This window comes from Carassius auratus, chromosome 47 (assembly GCF_003368295.1).
Source record: "Carassius auratus strain Wakin chromosome 47, ASM336829v1, whole genome shotgun sequence".
NCBI classification, from domain to species: domain Eukaryota; kingdom Metazoa; phylum Chordata; class Actinopteri; order Cypriniformes; family Cyprinidae; genus Carassius; species Carassius auratus.
In genome coordinates, this window is record NC_039289.1 from 3077063 (window position 1) to 3101411 (window position 24349).

Sequence of the window (24349 nt, forward strand, 5' to 3'; positions counted from 1 at the left end):
GAAGACACAGAAATGTAGCACATAAAGCTACCAAAAATGTCGGGTTGTTTTTTTTTATATAATTAATTATACATTTATTTACAATACACCTTTATAATTCTAACTCAAAATAGCTCAGAATAAATCTGAAATTAGTGTATATTCTAGTCCATAATATTGTCCATAATAGTCCATAATAACCAAGACTGTTTATGTAACAAGATTTTAGCTCTGTGAAAGATTTTGTTTGTTTGGTGCTTTCTGGGGTGCCAGATATTCTGCCTTGTTGTGGTGGAAGCGTGATGTCCCTTATGTGACGGCAGTTTAGAGAATTCTGCGAACTCAGATTGGCGAATTCTACTAATACAATACTCAAGTCCTTCCAAAATAGGAGTTAATACTTCATATTCCTGCATACGGTGAACATTCACAAAGGTTAACCTATACTACCCGCCCACACCATTTATGTTTTTAGATCGATGTACCCAGGGTATCGGAACAAATTGATAAACCATAATGATTTAATGTTAATGTTCACCTAACTGTACAAACTTATTTTTATTCAATGGTGGGCAAATGGGCTTAGCTGGACTAGTATTAGTGCTCGCATGTCATTTTTAAATGTGTGTATATGCATGTATTGACTCAATTTAGTCAATGTTAAATAAAAATTACATTAAATTTATGCATTTAGCAGAAGCTTTTATCCAAAGCGACTTACAGTGCATTCAGGCTATCAATCTTTACCCATCATGTGCTCCCAGGGAATCAAACCCCCAACCTTGCGCTTCATAACGCAATGCTCTACCAATTGAGCTACAGGAACACTGCACGGTACAAAACTGTACTATACTGAACATTGCAGAATGTGCAATCAGTATTGTTGTTTAAAAGGCTTATAAAAAAAGTTTTTTTTTTTTGTTTTTAATAACTGAAATGAAGCTGAAATAAAATTAATTGCAAGTTTAAGTTATAATACTAATACTTAAATAAAATTAAAAGCTATATATTACTATATAAGATACTATATAACACAAAATAAATAGAAAAGCAAATAACAAAAATACTAAAACATATATGAAAACTGAAAATACAATATAAGTTAATTCTGAATATTAATAAATACTATTTAATAGCATAAAAAACAATATGCAGTATTACAAACACGTCTCTGTGTGTTTACATTTTATTACCTTTTAAACACTTTTAATAATTTCCCAAATGATTTGCATTATTAATGTTTGCTGCACACCTTCACTGTAAAAGAGGATTTTTCAAAGCTGTAAAACCAATATTATTGGAGAGAGTTTTACATGAAAATACTATTTTGTTTTTCTATTTAAAAAATTCATTTTTAGTTTAATGTGTTACTTGCAGTTCATTTGTAGTCACTTCTAAAACTTAATGCAAATTTTTGAAAATTATTATTACATTATTTTAATTTTGTCAGTGCGAAAGTATTGCCACCATAAAAAAAATAAAAAAATCCCATTTTTATTTTTCCAGTGATGTGTAGCTTAATTTAAAAAGGCCACATCACATCTTAAACTTCCTGTGAGTTGCTGAAATTGCTCGGTAAGCCGTCCCGCTTCATTTCAGTTTCGGTAGCATGAATATCTGAGATTGAGGATTCATTACCTCCGTGAGACGAAATGAAATCTAATGAAAGGAATGAGCCAATCGTGGTACAACATTCCGGCTGGTGTTTATCCATGCTGAGATGGATTTCGCTGTAAATCGGACTCAGTTCTGAGCCCAGGGCTGTTTGAGAGAGGATCCATCATTCCTGTTCCATCGCGGGACTGACATTTACATAGATCACGGCTAGATAAATATCTAGCATTACTGATTCTTTGTCCTGACGCCACTGAAAATGACAAATGAGGGGGTTGGGTGGGGCGATGATTAGATACCGCCTCGAAGCTTTGCTCTGGTGAATTGTGGGTATTATCAGAGGAATCTGCACATCTTGACCCTTTCCTATGCTATTCTGTTCAGAAGGGGTTTTTTTTATCATGTTGAGTCCGGGAACCAATTATTTTTTGATTATATCTCATCGCGGTGAGGAAGCAATCATAATATGATCTAAGACCATTTTTGAAGCATATACGGGAAAGACCTGGCAACCTTTAAAAGGCTGTGAATGATATTTTGACTCCATTACTTGGTTCCTCTGGAATATAATGCAATAGAATCAGGTCCCACCAGTACAGAATGAATTCTCATATTCCCAGTCTAAGAGTTTATTGTGGACTGGTTTGATGCACTCAATGTGAAACCTTCCCTTCATCGAATCTGTGATTCACAGGGAACTTCATGTTCCCAGAAAACACATCATGGCCACTTCTGACCAGCATATGAGACTTTATGAAAGTACAAGTGAAAGAAAATGTCTGCAGAACATCCTTTCAACATCCTTTCTTTGGTTCTAGAACAACATGTCTTGGAACCAATCACTGACCTCAGATTTTAGGGTTCACACGAGGGCCTGGAAAATCCTTCTAGTGCATCAGAAATAGATGCACTGAGTGAGTCTTAGACTTTAAATATGACATAAAATCAAAATTGACCGTATAACTTTACTTAAAGATCCTATGAAATAAAAATGAGTTTAGTGGGTTGTAAGAACTCATCTATTAGCTTTGAGGCCATTTATATGGTAGAACAAATGACTTTTAAAGTTGGCTAAATAAACGTTAAGCACCTCTACACGTTCCAAATTTACAATCGTGATCTTCTAACAAAACAGATTAAGAAAACTGAGGACATGCCTTGAGATCTACACAGATTTGTGTCCAAATCCACTAGAAAATCCACTAGAATGAGAATTTCCTTTCCCTGGATACAAACTACAACTGATTAGCAATATCATTTAACCTGCAAAGTATGCTTTAAATGCTGTCGGCTATTTCAGATAAAGCACCATCAGGAAATACTCAAAATGTCCAGTTTCCAATTTCTTAATAAATGTTACAGGTTTTCTTGTGCACACATCAATGTTTTTCAAAAAACTTAATCCACAGCTTTTCTGACGTTAACCAAAAACATGTTGGCACTGATATGATACGGATCAATATCAATCCTACTTTGAAAGGTCCAATCAAATCACACTGCATAAAATCCCCACCCATTATTTCACTTTCACCATAAAATATATGGCATAACCATAATTAAATGGCTACTGGTTTTATTTATTTTTTTATAATTCTCCAACCGCCAGCCACTGTTCTGAAACACAACGCCTGCTTTTCATGACCCAATTTTGGACACAATCAAGTCCATATTTCCTGTTCTTTCACCCCACGATTCATCACATAACTGTTAAGCTAAACACATTGCGAATGCTGTTTCGAGTAGTCCTTAGTAAAGGAAACAGAGTGAATGTATGAAGGAGAAACAGAAAGAAGGAAGGAGGAAGTAAAAGAGCCCCATTGGTAACATCAACCACTTTATTTGCATCACTACGTCGTGCTCGCCTGTGGCTGAACAAGACCATTCGTGCTGGATTAGTACTGCACCAGAGCCGTTTGATTGGTCACGGTCCACAGACTGGAGACCGTCAAGTGTTTGTTTGTCTGCCAGAGTGATTCACATGTCCACACATGAACGATTCTGTAATCTCTTTGTTGTCTGGTTAAACAATTAGCCCTGAAAGCAAAAGAGTAGCTTCAAACGTCTTATTCTCAATCCTCCGCGAAGGGCTGAAGACCATGTTTGGGTACAGCTTCTGAGTTTTGAAGCCACCTGATCTTCTAACTCTTAGGAACATTTTTCTAAAACCGCAGCAAAGAACCACTGATATATGAAAAACCACCACGCTGCCTGGATACCACTATAATTCAACATATCTATGTTGTGTACTTTCCGTTCCCTGAATCCTGGATGCTAAAGGACAGTGGTTGGGAGGGTGAAGGTCACTGGCTGTGTCCACAAAGCTCAGCTCACTTCCTGTCCCCAATCCCTGCCCACTGAGTTGGCATCGAACATAGGGTCGCAGCGACTCAGTGGGGATCACGAGGTTTGTACGCCACAGGTCAGATGAAGTACTCTTTCCTGCTGTCTCTCATGGCACTGTGTAGGTCCAACTCGGCCCGGTATCGGAGTTCTGGCCTGGGCTGGTGATCTTTCTCCTTGACGGAGGACATCTGCCGGGTACGCTCGTTTCGATGGCGGTACAGGAAGCGGGTCATCACGGCCACGGCACAGAGGGTAATGAGCACCACTGCTGCTATCAAACCTACGAGAGACAGAATAAGTGAGTGGCACTTGTGCCAATGCGCAAGGGCGAAAGGTTTTCTCATGCAGTTTTCGCTACTGGTTCAAATTGGTCACAAAGATTTGCCACGTTGACCAGAAGAGAGCTGTTTGGTTTGAAAGCATCTTATGACCATTGGTTCTGAAACCACCACTTTCTGTGTACGATGGTCACTGGTGCAGTCACATTCAACACCGTTTGACAAATTTTCACTGGCTAAATGCAGTAATTTCAGTAGGAATCCACACAATTAGGAGATTCACCCAGATTTTGCACCAAATTCAAGCTGGACATGAATTTGCCATGTTGACCAATCAAAAGCTGCTTGGTTTGAAAGTAAATCATGAGTTATGCTTTATAGCTACATTATTGACTATTGACAATTTAGGATGGACTTTTGTTGCCTGTTTCATCTTTTGCACCTTCAAAATACCTTACCGAAAGTTGACATAAAAGGTTTGATTTTACAGCATGTTTGCCTTAAAAAATGGAGCAGGAAAGCAGCACATACCTCCAATTACAGCAGATCCACTTTGGGCAGCGTTCGTAAGTTTCTTCCCTCTACTTCCTGTGTCTGCATGATCTGTCAATAAAGTTTGTTGTGTACAGTGACTCAATTTATTTCGCCATTTCTTGAAAACTTATTGGTCCTTTTACTAACCTGACAAAGATCTGGATGAAGACTTATCCGCCAGCTCTCCGCAATTTGACTCTACCAGGTTACCAAGAACATTAACCAATGAGCTACCTCGATTCAATATGGCCGCCTTGAGAGGAGCCAAATTGTTAAACTGAACTGAAGACAGACAGCCGATGAAACCTCTGGATCCGGCCTGGAGAACCTCCTCGTCTACACCAGCTCGACCTGAGAGAGGCAAGAATACTGTAACTCAGTAGGTTCTTATTTGTCCCAACAACTAGTGCTGAACTAAACCAAACTAGGGTATGTAGTGCTTAATGAAGGATTCCTCCCGATAAGACTATCTCAAGGTGGCATGGTGTGGTGAATTAGTCCGTAAAGCACAGACTCATACATCCACAGCTTTAATCTTGAAGTTTAATTAAACCGCCTACCTGTGACTTTCCCCAATGTCAAAGACCTTATCGTGATCAACTCTTTGTCTGTGGACAGGCTGTATTTCAGATTGGTATCTTTATCAATCTAAAAAGGAGAAGGATACAGAGAAAAAGAGAGAGAGAGATGAAGCGTGACATTCGCAAGATTCTACAAATATTTTATTGGTGTGAGACAAAAGCCGCCACGTGTTAATCTGCAAGACCGTGTGAAGAATACCGATGACATCCTCGAGTTTAAGCTCTGCTCATAAAGTCTGTGCTACCGGTGAACAAAACTGAAATATATCATCAGCCATGCACATCAGGGTACTTTATTTAACTCCGACTGAAAACCAATCTGATCTTAATCAATTGAAAGGAATGCTATTAATGATGCTATAACTTTCCCTCAGCAGCATCAGGAATAACTCACGAAACATGAGCGGAACTCAACTCCTTTGTGAATTGTAAAAGCATTCAATGTAAATTGAAACAAGAATGTGTTTATATTTATACTATTCTTATGTAACGTGCAACACAAATAATGCAAATTATTCATATAAACAATTTTACACGATTTGTAGCAGAAATTTAACCTAGGCAATATAAACCTTAAATGTGCAAAATGGTAATAAAAACTATGCAGTGTTGCAAAATTTGACTTGCACCTTCAATTAAATGTATGAATAAATTGTTCATAGAATAATTTTAATCTATTAAATGTATTTTTATTATATATTACGTTTTATGCCTAAAATATTATGTTTGTTCGTAAAACAATTTGTACATGAATTGTTGCATGGATGTGACCAACATCTTCAATGGAATTTCATTGTAATTTGTTCGTAAAACAATTTGTACGTAAATTGTTGTGTTAATGTGTCTCGCATCTTTAAATTCTGTCTAATTTGTCTGTAAAACAATTCATATATAAACTGTTGCATGAATGTGACCAACATCTTCAATGGAATTTCATTGTAATTTGTTCGTAAAACAATTTGTACGTAAATTGTTGTGTTAATGTGTCTCGCATCTTTAAATTCTGTCTAATTTGTTTCTAAAACAATTCATATATAAACTGTTGCATGAATGTGACCAACATCTTCAATTGAATTTCATTGTAATTTGTTCATAAAACAATTTGTATGTAAATTGTTGCATGAATTGTTGCATGACTGCAACTTCAATCTTTAAAATTGTTTGTAAAACCATTTTCATGTACATTTTATTGGTTAGGTTCAATAAATAATTGTTCTGCTTATTTCATGAATAAAAAACAATGATTTATAATAACGCTGTTAACATATAATTGTGCAGTAGCTGCCATAACTGGTTAATAGCTACCACAGAACTTACACCAATTGTTTTTTTCGTTTTTTTCACTTTTTCAAAACTCACCTGGACATACATGTCCCTTCCCTCTCTATGTATCTGGACTCTGTGGAGCTCTCCATTGGCCAAATTAAGAGATGTTGGTGTAAAGATGTCAGGCTCTTTCTCTCGGTCCAGCCGATACCAAATCTGCAAACTCCCTGCAGGATGCCAACAAGATGCGAGAAAGGCATGCAATATGAGACACAAGTGAGACTGCATCAAGTCAACATTTCATTCTCCACTGATGAGGGTAATTGCTAGCTTGACCGCTGTTTTGAAATATGAGAAACACAGAAAAGGATGCTCCTCTCCAATCATCACCATCACCTCCATTGTAGTAATCATCAACTGACAGTTTGAAGGTAATCAAAAAACAGCTCTGATTGGCCAATACAACACTATGATTTGCCACATGCTGTAACAGGACAAAAAAAGAAATGGAAATAGAACATTGTTATTCTCTGATAATATACATTTCTAGACTTTATTTGAACTAAATTTAGCCAGTACCTATTAAAAAAATATCCGTACCATAATACTCCTCTAAATTTCAAGGTGGTTCTTATTTTCATATATATAAAATATATTATATTTCAGTTTTAATTAGGATAAATTTAAAGCAGCACAAAAACACTACTATGATGCATGCAAACTATATAATTAACATTATACTATTATACTACAACATGCATGTGAGTAATGAGAGAGTTTTTTTGCATTAATACATTTGTTGCACAGTAAGCAAAATTATTGTTGTACATTATTATTGTATATTAAATATTACAATTTCAGTTAGCCTAAATGTAATAACAAACACTACTATTATGCATAAAGACTTAATATTTTTCGAAAAATAATGAGTAGTAAAAAATAGCTTTATTTGCTTTTATTATTATTATTTTGGGATAAAATACAGTATGTCCTGAACCTGTTCTTAACATGTTTTGTGAGATTCACCCTTATTACATTAAAACAAGAAGGAAAGAAACAGTAAAATGATGTTATTACCGTTGTGAGCCAGAATAATGGCCATGTACTGTTGATGATAGGTGTTGACTGTCAGAAGCATGGCAGGAGTTTGAGTTGTGAGGAAACTGAAGGCGATGCTCTCTCGTGAATTGCTGCCTTGGGCAAAGATAGCCGAGGACTGACGGCTCTGGTTGCGCATCACAGAAAATGGTTCCTGGAAGGTATAGGTCACAGAGGACCCGCTTTCAAAGGACACAGAAACTTCTAGAAAGGAAGAAAACACAAAAGCATGAAAACGTTGGTGCAAACGCTTGTGGGCAGATCGTAGACACTGATTGGTCGTGTTTTTGTTTCCCTATCAGCATATTAATGCGCTGTCGAACACCAAGGACATGATGCAGAGGAAATCAGTTAAACTTTAAATGAATGCAAAATTATGCCTGGACTGAAAACGACCCCTGGTCATCTCATGGTGTTCTTTTACTCATAATATTATCTGAATAGAAACACAAGCCCTCTAGAGTCCAATAAAGAAAACGCAAAGCCAAGAACGCAGTCTCATTCACAGAGCATTGAATGGCTTGGCTGTCTGGCATATCAGAGGATCAAATGTGATAAAGGCTGTATTGACAACAGAGAGGTTTAGCATTGAGCTTGATGGGCAGGGAGGTTCCACTGGGATCGCTCAGGTTACAACCCTTTGAGCAAAATTCATCCAAACAACTGTGGTTCACGGTCATGGACTCCGAGACAGCGAGACAGACAGAGAATAGCAGAACTGCACTGAATATCTCATGTTTTATCCTGCTCAGCTTTGATCAGGTGCAATCTGCGGGCACAACGGCGTCTTCAGAAATCAAGGTTAGCGAGTTCTTAAGTGTCCTCCTTCTTGAAAGCTCTTTGAAAAACCGTAGATGAGTTAGAAAGATAACGAAGTTGAAACCAACTGTTTTTTTTTATGAGGAATTGCTCCCTTGAACTGTAAAAAAATCTAAAACCTTATGTGTTATAAACAGCCACAGAGAGATATGCTGGTCAACATTTGGCCAGTTAGCACCTTAGTTTAATTATGAATCTCTCAACTGTTTAAAATCTAACTACACGGGGGTGGTCACGTGACCCAGAGCGAGATGGCTGCTTGAGTACTCGGCTCCGCTCTAATATTCAACTAATTAACGTTTTTTCCTCCGAATCTTTCGTTTTAAACAATTTTACAGACCTTCAGTCATGTCTGACCCCACTTCGGACAAGGATTTTCCGATTTTCGGATCAACACGCTCGCAGAAAGCAAAAGAAAAAGACAAAAAGAAGACCACTCATTCCTCGCCGCTAGCAGAAGCTAATGCTAATGCAACAGAAGTTGAATCGGACATGGCGCTGGTACTTTCTGAAATAAGAGCCAATGGTTCACGTCTTGAGGGAATAACTAATAGACTGGAGGGAATAGCTGGATCCGTCTCCTCTCTACAGAATTCGTTTGCGGCTCTTACTGAGAGGATTGACGGCATTGAGACCCGTTTAACAGAAGCTGAAGGGAGAATTTCATCTGCAGAAGACTCAGTGGCAGTGTCCGAGAGTCAACTTGCTAATTTACATACCAAAGTGGAACAGCTTCAGTCAAAAGTGGACGATTTAGAGAACAGAGGTCGACGAAAAAATTTGAGAATAGTTGGCCTACCAGAAAGAGCGGAAGGTTCCGGTCCACTCGTATCATTTCTCCGTTCCTCTATTCCCAAATGGCTAGACCTGCCTGCAGACTCTCTCACACTGGATATTGAACGGGCCCATAGATCTCCTACTTTTGCGCCCAGTAATCCGAATTCACCCCCGAGAAGTGTTCTGGTTCGCTTTTTGCGATTTACAGAAAAGGAAACTATTTTGAGGGCAGCGTTGAAGAAGAAGATTATTCATGACGGCGCAGAGCTTCGGTTTTACTCAGATCTTTCTTCGAGTGTCCTGCAGAAACGACGCGAGTTCAACTCAGTGGTCAAGATCATGGTCTCCCGTGGCATATATCGCGGATTCGCCTACCCTGCACGGCTAAGATGCTTACACTCGGGACAGATCCGCTTGTTTGATGATCCGAACTCGGCTCAAGTTTTTCTCGACTCTATGGACAGATAATTTTTTTTCTTTTCATCTTCAGCTGTAATAAACGCTATATTTTTCGGAGGATTTTTTTTTTCTTCTTCTTCTGAACCCGCCAGACTTGTAAGTGATTAAGGGTAGCTTTTTTATTTTTTATTTTTATTTTTTTTTATTTTTTTTTATACACTTTATTGTTATTATTTATGTATTTTTAAGGTTACTTTTGTTGCTACTTTTTGCTGCTTTCAATATTCGCTACCTTGAATCACTGTTTTTTTTTTTTTTTTTTTTTTTTTTTTTTTTTATAAAGGGGATCTAGATGTTGTAGGCTCAATTTTCCCTTTCCTGTACCCCCTTTTTTATTTATTATTATTATTATTTAATCATTGGGTTCAGTAATTTTAATTACGTATTGGATTTTATTCATATAGGAGCGATTCTTGAGAGGGCTTTTTTCCTCAGTGGCATTATTACGATGATATCTTTATTTATGTTCCTTATCTCATTTTGTGACTTAGTGATGTTCTTTGTGCCCTATCGTTTGGGGATGGGGCCTGGGGGGGTGGATTTTTTTTGGGGTAACTCAGTGTTCAATTTGTGGTACTGTTCTGTTCAAACTTGGTGTCTTTTATATACAGGATCTACGTTTATCATCATCAGCTCATCAGCATCTTAATTTTTTTGTTTTTTTGTTTGCATGCATGATATTCTCAAATTAGTAACTTGGAATGTGAAGGGTATCGGCCACGTTATAAAGAGGAAGAAAATTTTGACATTTCTCAAAAAGGAACATGTGTCCATTGCTTTGTTACAAGAAACCCACTTATCGGACACTGAACATTGTAAACTCAAAAGAGACTGGGTGGGTCAGATATATTACTCCTCTTATACGTCAAATAGTAGGGGGGTGGCAATTTTAATTCACAAGAACATTTCGTTCAATCTGGATTATGTAGAGTCTGACTCTGAGGGGAGATTTGTACTAATCTCGGGCTATATTTTCGGAGTGCATCTCACTATTGGAAATGTATATGCCCCAAATATTGATTGCCCCAATTTTATATCTGAGACCGTTTTGCATTTTAACCAGTTTTGTGGAAACCTGGGGTTCTTAGGTGGTGATTTTAATTGTATAATTGATAATAATTTGGATAAATCCACTCCGCAGACCACGACAGGTCACAAATCCTCCCGTACTTTACGAAATGTTTGTAAAGATTTAGGCCTAGCAGATATTTGGAGGGAGCTACACCCGAAAGACAGAAATTACACATTCTATTCTCACCCCCATAACTCTTATTCCAGGTTGGACTATTTCTTTGCACCATCTGAATGTATTCACCAAGTGAAATCCTGCTATATTGGCCCTATTGCTTTGTCCGACCACAGCCCTGTATATTTAGACTTGGATATCAATTTGTCCATTCCTAAATCCAATTATTGGAAGTTTAATACTTCACATTTGAATAATGACAGCTTCTGTACGTTGCTTAAACAGAAAATAGTTCAGTACTGGCAGGAAAACCATAACTCTCAAGTTTCTTCTGCGACAAAGTGGGATGCCGCTAAAGCGGTGTTACGGGGCCACATTATTTCCTATTCTTCTTTAGTGAGTAAACTCAAGACCAAAAAAAGGAAAGAATTAGAGACAGAGGTGATTCACCTAGAAAATCAACACAAACAAACACCAAATCAAACCAATTGGATTCAGCTAAACAGAGCAAAAGCAAAATTAAATTTAGACCACACAGAGCATATCAAGAAATTACTGTTTTTTAGTAAGCAAAAATATTACGAATTCGGAAATAAACCTAGTAGTTTACTTGCATATCAGCTTAAAAAAACACAACAAGAAAGAGTTATAAAGGCAATCAGGACTCCAGAGGGCAAGGTCTCTTTTGATCCTCAGACAATTAACAATACTTTTTCAGATTTTTACAGGACTTTATACAAAGCTGAAGGCTGTTGTTTAATGAAAGATATATCAGATTATCTGTGTAATTTTTCTCTTCCTGTTGTTTCTGAAACAAACAGAGCTCTTTTAAATGCCCCTTTCACTAAGGAGGAAATCTGGCAAGCTATTCAGTCCATGCCATCAGGCAAAGCCCCAGGCCCAGATGGGTTCCCGCTTGAATTCTACAAGCAATTTTGGCAAGATATTAGCCCAATTCTAATGCCTGCAATTAATCACCTTTCAGAGCTAAACTTAATGCCTGAGTCTTGGTCCTCTGCCATCATCAGCCTCATTTTAAAAAAAGATAAAGACCCTTTGGATTGCTCCTCTTACCGCCCAATCAGTTTATTGAATGTAGATTACAAAATCATAGCTAAAGCATTGTCTCGACGCCTCGAATCCGTCCTTCCTTCTATCATTTCCCCTGATCAGACCGGGTTCGTAAAATCTAGATATGGTTCTGACAATATCCGTAGATTACTGAATATTCTAGATTATGTACATACGACCAAGGATCCCACATTAATTGTTTCGCTTGATGCCGAAAAGGCATTCGATAGGGTGGAGTGGCCTTTTCTTTTTGCCATATTGGAGAAGATAAATTTAGGACACAATTTTATTAATTTGGTTAAACTCTTTTATTCCCAGCCTATGGCGTCGGTTAATACGAACCGTCTAGTGTCTGGCAGATTTCCGGTTGGTAGAGGCTGCCGCCAAGGTTGTTCACTTTCACCTCTTTTATTTTCTTTGGTAATTGAACCTCTGGCTGCAGCAATGAGGGCCAATACTAATATACAGGGTATCAGAGTAGACTCAGAAGAGCATCGTATTTCTCTTTACGCTGATGATGTGTTATTATATTTTAAATATACAGAGACTTCCATTGACACAATTCTATCGATTATTAGTGAATACAGTACTTTCTCTGGGTATAAAATTAATCTGAATAAATCTCAGGCTTTATACCTGTATGCTCCCCCCGAGGCTGCTTTGGGCTCTCCGTTTCGCTCTGCTCCCTCAGGTTTTCAATATTTAGGAATAAACATTACACCCAATTTGAGTGATTTATTCAAAGCTAATTACACCCCATTAGTTACCAAAATTTGTCAGGACCTGTCCGATTGGTCAAACCTCCCTATTTCTTTTTTGGGCAAGATTAACGTCATAAAGATGAACATCTTACCTAGGTTAAATTTTTTATTTCAAAATCTGCCCTGTTATTTAACTGCTGTTTTCTTTAAAAATGTAAATTCCACTATATCAAAATTTATATGGAATAAAAAAAAGCCCAGACTCAAATTTTCTATTTTACTGAAACCCAGAGAATTAGGAGGGGTCGCACTCCCTAATTTCCAGTTATATTTTTGGTCTGCCCAGATTAAAAATATGATCAATTGGTTTCTAAACAGAATGGACTCACAGTGGGTAGGGATTGAGGCTTTGCGATGTTTTCCAAATTTGTTGTGTACCCTACCATTTATTTACAATATACATAAAATTGAATCAGTATCTAATATTTTTACGGTATCAAACACTCTCCTAGCATGGAAAGATATTTTAAAGTATTTGAACATTCCAAACATCCCATCTTTAAAATCTCCAATTTCATTCAACCCTGATCTACCCCCTGCTATCCAGAACATTGGTCTTCGTTCTTGGAGATTGAGGGGAATTTTGGAGCTAGGTCAGCTTTTTGACAAGGGCCATCTCAAATCTTTTCAACTGCTAAAACAAGAATTCAATTTACCTAATAAGGATTTCTACAAATTTTTGCAACTACGACATTTTCTGGAATCACTTCTAAAGGATGAGAGAATACGCTTAGATCTCTTTGACATAGAAAAACAACTGTACTCTTCAGTTTCTCTTAAAAATAGGATTTCTGTTTTTTACGCCATGTTTTCTAATGTCGGTTCCTCCTCCTTAGATCCTCTGAAACTAGTATGGGAAAAAGATTTTGGAACTAATCTCAGTGACGATGACTGGGTTTCGGCCTGTTCTGGCATCTTCTTTAGAGGCGCATCAATATCAAACCATGAGCAAAGCTTCAAGTTCATTTACAGGACTTATTTAACACCGGTTCGCCTCCACAAGATCTTTCCTAATGCTTCCCAACTGTGTTTCAAATGTAAGTCTAATATTGGTACGGTCATGCATGTGTTCTGGGACTGTGATATGATCAAGACTTACTGGAAAGAGATACATAAAGCTGTTCAGAAGATTATTGGTAAATCTTTTGCTTTATCCCCAAGTATCTATCTCTTGAACTGTAAAGCTGAATTACATCTCAACCATGATCAAGAATGTGTGTTACATTTCTGTGCCTTTTTGGCGAGAAAATGTATACTTTTGTTGTGGTCCACTCGACATGTCCCTTCCATCAATATATGGTTGAGTCAAGTTGCCACATATCTACCTTTAGAAAAACTAACCTGTGATTTACACCAGAAGTCTAACGACTTTTGGCGTGTTTGGTCCCCTCTTTGGAATTTCCTTGAGAAAGTATGTTGATTGTCTTTATTTCTTGATTTTTGTTTGGACTGGTGCTATTGCCCTTCATTCAACCCTTGAACTATCATTGTATAACTTTATGATGGACTGTATGATGGATGACTGTGTATACTGCTATGGGACACCTGTACCACGGTTTTGTTACTGTAAAACTATAAACACATAATAAAAAAAAAAAAAAAAACAAAAAACAAAAAAAAAAAAAAAAAAAAAAAAAAAATCTAACTACACATTTTATTGTGTGTATATTGGTATGATGTTCACCATTGGGCAACATGCTTTTAAGATATTGTAACTTGCAGAAACCAAGCGTGCAAACAAACTCAATATTCGCGATTTATGAGCAATAATGACGTACCTTTCTTGCAGTTGGGTCCTCCATAGGCTGAGTGTGTGCAGTCACAAACGTAGCCACTGCTCTTCTCGATACATTTCCCCCTGTTGTGACACAAGCTGTTTTGGCTGCTGCAGTGACCTAGGCACCCCGAACTAACCCCAGGGGTCATTTTAGCCCGCTCCTCAAGGTCAAGTGTCATCCCGTTGATGCTTAATGACCTGATGCACCCTAGAAATCCTCTCTGTCTCGATGCTGTGCCTCCTGCACAGACAAAAAGCAGTAACTTTAAAAAGCTATCTTAGCATTAGTACATCAAAATTTACCACCAAATGGAAAGTTTTGTTAGTTCTTGTACAACAGAATTAAGTGTATTTATGACAGAATCTTCCTTAGTGGTAGTACAACAAAATTAAGCATTAAAAAAGCTTTATTGGTGCTGGCACAGCAAAATGAAGTGTAATTAAAACAAGCATTGTTAGCGCTACTACAACAAAATTAAGTGCATAAAAAAAAAAGCTTTGTTAGCGCTAGTACGACAAAACTAAATGTAAACAAACAAGCTTTGTTAGCACTTTTACAACAAAATTCAGCACAAAAATTTGTTAGCACTAGTACAAGAAAATTAAGTGTAAACAAAACAAGCTTTATTAACACTAGTACAACAAAATCAAGTGCAAAATAGTAAAGAGCTACTTGAACAAAATTAAGCGCAAAAAAGACCGCTTTGTTAACGCTAGTACAACAAAATTAAGTGTAATCAAAACAAGCATTGTTAGCGCTACTAAAACAGAATTAAGTGTAAAAACATTAATGTTATTAATTTAATAACATTAATTAATAATTAATTAATTACTTGTTATTCATTAATAACATTACGTTTTGTTTAGAGCTAGTGCAACAAAATTAATAGCAAAAAGACAAAGCTTTGTTAGTGCTAAAACAATAAAATTAAGCGCAAATAAGAAAGATTTGTAGGCATAAGTAAAATAAAATTAAGTACAAAAAAATAAAAAATGTAATAGCACTATGCAGCAAAATTAAGAGTAATTAAGACAAAGCTTTGTTTGAGCTAGTACAACATGATTAAGCACACAAATTGTAAGTTTTGTTAAAGATTAATTAACAAAATTAATTGCAAAAAACACAGAGGTTTGTTTGCACTGGTACAACTAAAGTAAAAGCAAATAAGGCAGAATGCTTTGTTAGTGTGAGTAAAACTAATTTAAGTGCAAAACATAGAAAGGCCCGTTTGTGCTGGTACAACAAAATGAAGTCAGCAAACAATAATATAGAAAAAAGTAATGCACAGTTGGTTTTTTGTATAGGGGTGTTAGGAATTCATATTGAAATAATTAGCATGTAAACTCTATTAGCAGCATCTCTGTGGAGGTACAGGGATATTGAGCTGTCACTCATGGCGGAGGCTTACCAATGAACAGCTGGCTGTTAAGCTGAAGGTGGGTGTGGCCTTCAGACGGGGCCTCCAGGAAGCGCAAGGGCAGCTGGTCCACCTGCAGCGACGCCTCCTTCATATTCCTCTCCACTCGGACATAATGCCACTGCTTGTCATTCAGCGGCACATGAGACTTCACCGTCAGAACCACCGGGCCATTACCCACATCAAATGTGAAGGTCACAACAGAAGGTCCTGCAGGAATGAGAAGAAAACACCAATCACTTATTATGCAACAGGAAGTTGTGGCTGTAATTGTAGGGTTGGGTGATTTGATATATTTAAATTTCATATTTAATCTTAAGTAGCAGAAATTACGCTATAGTTAAGTTATTGTAAATCAGTTCAACCGTCCAATTTAGTGACTTGTCTGAACTATTTAGATTCTTTATTAAAAGTATTTAGGTAAAAAAAAAAATTAGCTCTTATATTAAAATAATCTATTTAGCTGTTTGGTTTTAAGTATGGTTCTGAAACAATAATACATAAGTATATAGATATTGAAGTACCACCAAAGGGCTGAAAAATTAAAATGTGCAAATAATATTAAACTGTTTATATGAATTCTAAATGCATTGTTTTAAATATATGTATTATTTAGCATTATTTAATAATGGTTAAATACATTATTTAATAGTTCTATTTTTAAAAAGTTACAAATACAACTTTTCAATAACATATTTAAAATGTATTTAAATCATTTTATATTATATTCAAAATTTATTGTTATTTAACACTTATTTTTTTTTTTCATATTTTAGAATGAATCACAAATTATTATATTTTAATACTTCATTTAAATAATTTAAAGGAAAACGGCACCATTTTTTCCATATTTCACTATTTTCAGTATATTCTTCCTTCAGACGAGTTGATTCATACCTCTCCTGTCTCAGTGCGTGCACTAAATTGCTGTAGGATCCAAAGAACGATGAATTTAGAAGCCACCAAACACTTCCATGTTTTCCCTATTTAAAGACGGTTACATGAGTAGTTACATGAGCAAGTATGGCAGCACAAAATAAAACCTGGCGATTTTCTAAATGGATAAAAATGATAACTATACTGTATGGCGAAAGAGGACTTCGCAGCACTTCGACCACGGCAACATGATATTGGTATTGGTGGTAGTTTGGGTGGAGGTCTTAGGAGTGATGATATTACTGTGCCGAGGTTGAAGTGCTGCAAAGTGCTTTTCCGCAATACATTATAGTTATTTTCTATCCGCTTAGAAAATTGCCATGTTTTATTTTGTGCCGCCATACTTACTCATTTAGCTACTTATGTAACCGTCTTCAAATAGGGAAAACATGGAAGTGTTTGATGGCTTCTAGATTCATCCCTGTTTGGATCCTAAGGAAAGAATGGTGCTAAGCTAAATGCTAACATAATGGCGCCGCAAGCTATAGGGATTAAGTGCACGCACTGAGACGGGTGCGATACGAATCAGCTCGTCGTTAAAGGAAGTCAAGGTCCAGTGTGACATGGAACAACACCCAGAAACAGGAAGCCAACCTCTTAATTTTCACATTTACATAAATGCAACTACCTCAGCAATATACTCTAGCAATTGTTGGCTAAAAAAAAAAAGTCCTAATACTTGGGGGGGAAAATATATAAAAAAGATTTGATGGCAGGCAGTATGATCAAGATGAACAGCCTCAGTGAACTGTGTACAGTAATTACACAGCTGATGGTTTCAACGGCATAGTTCACTAAAACTACTATTTCCACTCAAACTGGCTGTATCCTTTCCTCTTTGCTGCAAATACTAATGACACGGCATGAATATGTGTGGCTTTTACCATTTTTTTACATTTGTGTTAATAGTAACATAATAGTAACAAAAAACCTTTTCTTAACCCATCTTCATTCGAAAATTTCATTAATTCTATTTTTTTGAAAGTCTCGCTCTCAGTATAAGGCACTCACCGCTGAGTTCCACTCTAATGAAGTCTTTTGCACCCAGATTTTCCAGGAAGACTCCAGAGGGAGCCGTGGTTTTGAAATAGAGCGAGATGTCGACGCTGAGCTCGGCCTGAAGCATTGGGAAGTGCAGGTAGGACGACTCCTGGTAGAAGGAAGCGGCGTTCCACAAAAACCCTGAGGTAAGAGCAGACCGATTATGGTTTTATTAAAATATTCTTATGCTAAGACTTAATTATAAACTGTAATTTAAGGAGACTTGTCAGAAATTTTGCTAAACTACTGTATATATCACTTTTATAGCTAAGATGTGACAGACTGTGTAGGTGAAGACAAAATCTGACTGCAAGTTCTACATATACCCAATTTTTAAGGTTGTTCAAATTAATGCATTAACACATGGGATTAATAGGACTAATGTGTTAATGCGCTAACTACAATAAAAAAGTTAAGCGTGATTGATTAATCTATTAAACTGACAGCAACAGCTGTCCCTCAAACAGTAGAAGGCAGCGCTGACAGCCAGATCATCACAAATTTGATTCCCAGGATAGGCATGGATAAAATCATAACTTCCCATGCAATCAGACGCATAAATGTAAATGTCCTTGGCCACCACGCCATGCATTCAAATTGTTCAAATGCACAGATAGACATACTTTATCCCCTACTTAATAAACAACAACAACAGCATCCATCATAAAAGTTGCTAGGCAATCCAGTCAAAAGTACAAAGGCAGCGCTCTTCATGTTACATTTTTATTACATAAATGAGAATTTGCTCTCAGACAAAACTATTTGTTCTGGAACAAGTATATTAATAAGACCAAAGATTGCCCGTAAGATTTACCCAAAACAAATTATATCTCATGTTTAACCATTATAGAGACATCAGAGCCGGCGGTAAATTCCAGAAGATCTGGCCGAGGTGAGGCTATTTCAAGAAGATCTTGAAATAGACATTACTTTTATTAATAAACCACACGTCTGAAGTCTACACAAGTTCTCACACACACACACACACACACATATACATATATATATATATATATATATATATATATATATATATATATATATATATATATTTATTTATTTATTTTTTTTTTTTTTCAATTTACTTATTTATTATTATTATTATTATTATTATATAAAAATAAATTTAAATAAAAATAATTAAAATGTATTATTTTACAAAACTGACAGCATGTTCTAAATTTCTTAAAATGCAACTAAAATTAGGATGCACCCAAAAGTTTCTAAATGTGTTCATTACAAAAATCTGAGAATATTTTGTAAGTTAGTTATAACTTTAAATGTCCCCCCCCCCAAAAAAAAGAAATGTCCAGTTCATCGTGTTACAATTCAGTTTCACATATGTAGTTGAAAAAGTCTCTAAAATGAGATATGCGTGCTTACGTACTGTCCCCGTAGCAGTGCAGAGATCCCACTCTGTAAATGGCTTCAGACCCACTTCGGTTTGTGTCTCCTACCAAGATCTCGGTCACTGGTAAGTGCTCTTTGTAGGACAGCACTCCTGTGTCATTCTCCCTGTTCACAAGCAAACAATAGCTGTTTTTACACGACTGCTCTCACTATCCGCAGCTATTGGTACTGTAAACATGAGACGATATTCAACAGATTACAAGCAAAACAAACGTACCATGAGCTGCGGTCGGCGTCACAGTTGCAGAAGTGATTCATATCAATGCAGTTCTCATCCAGACTGCAGGCGCACTGCTGCACCCCGGGGAGAAATCCACCCCAGTACGTCCTCCTCTCTCCCGCCCGGTCCAGCCACCAGGACAAGGGCGTTCCATCTGGAGCAAACACATTTCAGCCAACACGTTGCTTTATTTTGCCAGTGACTGTGACGTGTAACAAAAAACGACTTTAAGCCAATATAAAAGGTTAATACTGACAGAAGATTTTTGCGGTAGGGCGGAAAAATATAGTTTGCCCGAAGATATTTTATTAATTACTCGCACTTATGCGTTTCCAATTAAATCAGGCATGAAAACATTAAAATAAATATTACATGACATAGATAATGTTTACATGTTTAAACTATTTTTATACCATTTTAATAGTAATATTTATATTTATTTATTTTTTTTAAATTGAGGGGAAAAAAATACGTAAAGGTGTTTATTCTGTATACTAAATACCAAAATAAATAAAAAAAACTAAACAAATAAACAAAGAAATATTTACATTTTTAAACAAAAGGATTTTAATAATAGAAAAAATGCCCTGAATAACAATAATGATAATCTCAAAAATACAGTTGACGATTGCGGATAAGAGCTGGATGTTTTTGTCACTGTAAAACTCTACCCGCCTGTAAAACGTGGTCAGAATTGCCATTATATTTCTCTGTAGTTAACAGATCTGAAAAGAGTACAGCCCATGGAGATATTCCCACAAGATCCAGCCACCGTTATTCCACACGTTTAGTCTTTCTACTCAAAATCCCCCCCAGGAAAATCCAGGCTAATCGTTGTCCCCTTGCTCTGCTGCCACCGGAGCAAAAGAACGGGACCCAACTTTAGATCTCATTATGTAAATATCTCTGTGCCCGGCACAAACTGATTAACACTTTCAAGGACTGGCTAGTTTATAAATGTCACAATTTCCCATCAATTAATATTGTAATTAGATTGGGGGTCAAGTCAGATTAGAGATCTGAACAAATTCCACTTTGGGTAAATGATCCAATGAGCTGAGACGTTTTAATCAAGAATAAGGACTTGGAAAGAAGGCAGATGAGATGTTCGGAGAGTGAATGCTGATCAGTGACTGCTTTTAATAAATAAGAATGATCAACACGTATCACTATAACACTATAACGTCCACCCTTGCATTAATAAGTCATTAAACATTATGACATTACCCAATGATCAGTTATATATTCTCAGGGTTATTGTTGTTAACTAACACACATTTGCTGTATGAAATAAATAAATACAATTATATATAAACACTAGATGAAAACAATGTTAAATCAAATGAAAATCAGAAATTTTGTTTTGGCAACTAACCTAATAAAAACATAAACTAAAACATAAATAAATGAAACTTAAATAGTAAAAATTATGTATAAAATTAGAAATGACTGAAATACGTTAACCACTAAAATTACTAACTGAAAAAAAGAACTGAATTAAAACTAAAATTGAAATTAAAAATAAATTACATTTAAATAGCAAAATAAAGACATAAGCACATAAAATACCAAAATTAAAATCAAAATCTGTTACATTAATTCAAATATCCACATAAAATAATTACATAAAATGTATATAATAAATGTAAATTAATATATTATTTATATATTAATATATATATATATATATATATATATATATATATATATATATATATATATATATATATATATATATTATATAATGCTAGAATTAACATGGCACATGTTGTTCGATACCCACCCCATGTGTTGAAGAGGCGGGACTTCCTGCAGAGATAAACCACTTCCTGCTGGCACTGTTCCGACCTGCCCACAAGTGTCCGCAGCTGTTCCAGAGACGTGCTGTAGTTGAACTTCATCACGTGGGGCTTCTGAAGTGAAGACCCTTGAACCCTCAACATGTCTGTGCTATTGTGATTCACCACAGTCCAAACCTTATCATCTGAAAAAAAAAAAATAATAATAATAATAATTACTAAATAATCCATATGTATTCACCACTATCTGAAAATACTATTTTTACAGTCAGCACACTGTAGCATACAACACACAGCATGTAGTTAGCCGTAGATCACCCATCTTTTCTGTGCTGTCAAAGTCAATCCTTTAACAAACTGAATGTGCAGCACTTCACACCTCCTCAATCACAAAAGCGAGAGCTGTAATCCAGATAATAATGTACACAAACCTTAACGAGAAAAGAGCGTGACTTCAATTAGATTTAAAAATAAAGCAGCGCTGCAAGTCTCCTCCAACCCAGACTTAAGTCCAATCTTTGCTACACCTCTGACGTCAGCTTTCATTTATCCAGTAAACACCTCAACGGGGGGATGATTGTGTTTTCTCAGCCAGCAGGCACTTAAACCGGCGTGTGCCAAGCATACAGTAATTTACATTTCATGCGGCATTTCTAATTGAGGTTGGCCTAAGTCAATGGCATTTTATCCTAGTGGATCCCGAGCCAGTGGGTAAGTGTTTAAGAGAGTGACGCTTTATCACAATTCTGCAGAAGATGAGGAATATTTCACAAAATGAGCAGCGTGTATAACAGTCCACCAAACGGTTCCCCCCTGGACAGACCCATCGTTCTGCAACCTGAGACCCCGACAGCACTGGCAGACAGCGCAACATCCATCAGCGATCGGACAAGTTCAAGCTCTGATTAATGTGCTCGTATTGGTGTGGATTCAAACAGATTTCCCCTGGCCGAAAACTGCCTTGAACAACTCGGCAGCTCTGTATCTCGAAAAACTCCATAAAAAGTGAATCAGAAAAAGTTATTCTTACAAGCTTTTTCACCAGAACACAGACGCTGAAGGTCAGATTCACCCCTGAGAGTTATTTTCTATCTTTTATGTAGCCTACATTCATGTTAACTTTGTTCTGTATTGGTCAGTTGTAGTTTCATATTATGTAATCAAACTTATTATTAATTATTATTATTATTAATTTGGTAAAACTCCACAATAAGTTTCTATATGTAGTTAATGCTACATTTAACATGAAATGGCAATCGGCAATACTTCAACTTGTGCTTTAAAATGTTTTATATATGGACACAGGGTGAACTTGGTCTTGTTGAACATAAGAGACTTTAACATTTCAAGTTGTATAAATTAACATTAAAGGAGGTTAGGAGGAGTTATTTACACTGTTAAAGAGTTGGATTCACTGAGAGAGTATTCCTGTGCCAAGTAGACTGTTTCTGGGTTCTAATAAGTTATGGAAAGTTTTTTTTTTTTTTTTTTTTCGAGCATTGCGCTTCATGACGTCATGAAGAGCAGAATTTCTTGTATGGGCAATTCTCCCGAAAATAGCACGTGCACACAGCAAATAGAGCGAGAGCGTGAGCACGCTCCCAACAAAGTGATTCCCAGTGAGGGGCTGTTGCGCTATTTTAGCTTTTTGTTGTTCATTTATTTATTAAAGTTTTGTTTAAATGTTTACCAGTTCCAGTGTTTATCACTTTCCAACTTTAGTTAGTCTGTAATGTTGCTGTTTGGGCATAAAAAAAGATCTACAAAGTTACAAAGTTCAAAGTCCACTTCGAAAAGAGATATTATATTTAACAGAAATCACTTTTCAAATACCACAACGAATGACTCTTTTGGACTACAACACATATTTTCCGGGATTTGTGATATCACAAATCCTGACGAATGTCACGTGAACTAGTGAAGCAGCACTAGAGAAGGCTACGACTGTTATCACTATGTCGGGGACATGCTAGCTTTCCCAAGGGGGACAAACTTAAAGTGGTTAAAATCATACGGTTTTTGACGCAATATTTACACTGAAGCTCGCAGGCGGCTTGACAAGAGGCATGACATTTCCTGACCAGGCGCCGAGTGATGCTAATCACATCACACACAGCCACTGCTAACCAATCAGAGCACATTTCATGTTTCAGAAGGCGGGTCTTCATTTGATACAGGAACTATTTGAGCTGTTCATGCCAGAGTGGGAAGAGAAGTGATCTAATAATGTAAAATATGTGAAAAATAATGTGTTTTTCACACAACCTAGTACAAGAGCCTGTTCTAGTACAACCCCAAAACAAAATCAAGAATTTGTAAAAGAGCATAATAGGAATTACCGTATTTTCCGGACTATACGTCACACTTTTTTTCATCGTTTGGCTCATCCTGCAACTTATAGTCAGGCGCGACTTATTTATCAAAATTAATTTGAAATGAACCGAGAGAAATGAACCAAGAGAAATGAACCAATAGAAAACATTACCGTCTCCAGCTGCGAGAGGGCGCTCTATGCTGCTCAGTGCTCCTGTAGTCTACACTGAAGACATAGAGCGCCCTCTCGCGGCTGTAGATGGTAATGTTTTCTCTGGGTTCTTGGTTCTAAATAAATGCGACTTATAGGTCAGTGCAACTTATATATGTTTTTTTCCTCATCATGACGTATTTTTGGACTGATGCGACTTATACTCAGGTGCGGCCTATAGTCCGAAAAATATGGTAATGCATTCTAAACAAACATGAATTTAGCAGTAAACAACAATACATTTGTAAATTAGCATTTACCTATTGTAAAATGGCTTAAAATTACAATAGTGTTCATTGTTGATTAATAATAAATAAAGCATTAATGAACATTAGCAAATTGAACTTTACTGTTATATAATAAAATAAGTTTAAAACAAACAAAAAAGACAAAAATACTAATCTTAGATGTTAAAAAAGGTGGCAGGCTCAAACTAAGCTGTTAACGTGAAACTGCAT

The 24349-nt window shown here is 36.4% G+C and overlaps 1 protein-coding gene across 1 annotated transcript in view; it reads right to left on the minus strand.

The window, feature by feature from the left end:
• Positions 1–3414: 3414 nt before the first annotated feature.
• The window catches only part of cntnap5b (contactin associated protein family member 5b), an 85290-nt gene continuing 64355 nt past the window's right edge, over positions 3415–24349 (minus strand). Inside the window, exons 13-24 of the mRNA XM_026235738.1 lie at positions 21352–21552; positions 19566–19722; positions 19326–19453; positions 17909–18079; positions 15953–16171; positions 14545–14784; positions 7673–7897; positions 6689–6822; positions 5309–5396; positions 4896–5099; positions 4746–4817; positions 3415–4216 (exon numbers count right to left, since the gene is read on the minus strand). Coding sequence (XP_026091523.1) covers positions 4014–4216; positions 4746–4817; positions 4896–5099; positions 5309–5396; positions 6689–6822; positions 7673–7897; positions 14545–14784; positions 15953–16171; positions 17909–18079; positions 19326–19453; positions 19566–19722; positions 21352–21552 — 2042 coding nt within the window. The 3' untranslated portion in view covers positions 3415–4013. The remainder of the gene's footprint in view (positions 4217–4745; positions 4818–4895; positions 5100–5308; positions 5397–6688; positions 6823–7672; positions 7898–14544; positions 14785–15952; positions 16172–17908; positions 18080–19325; positions 19454–19565; positions 19723–21351; positions 21553–24349) is intronic.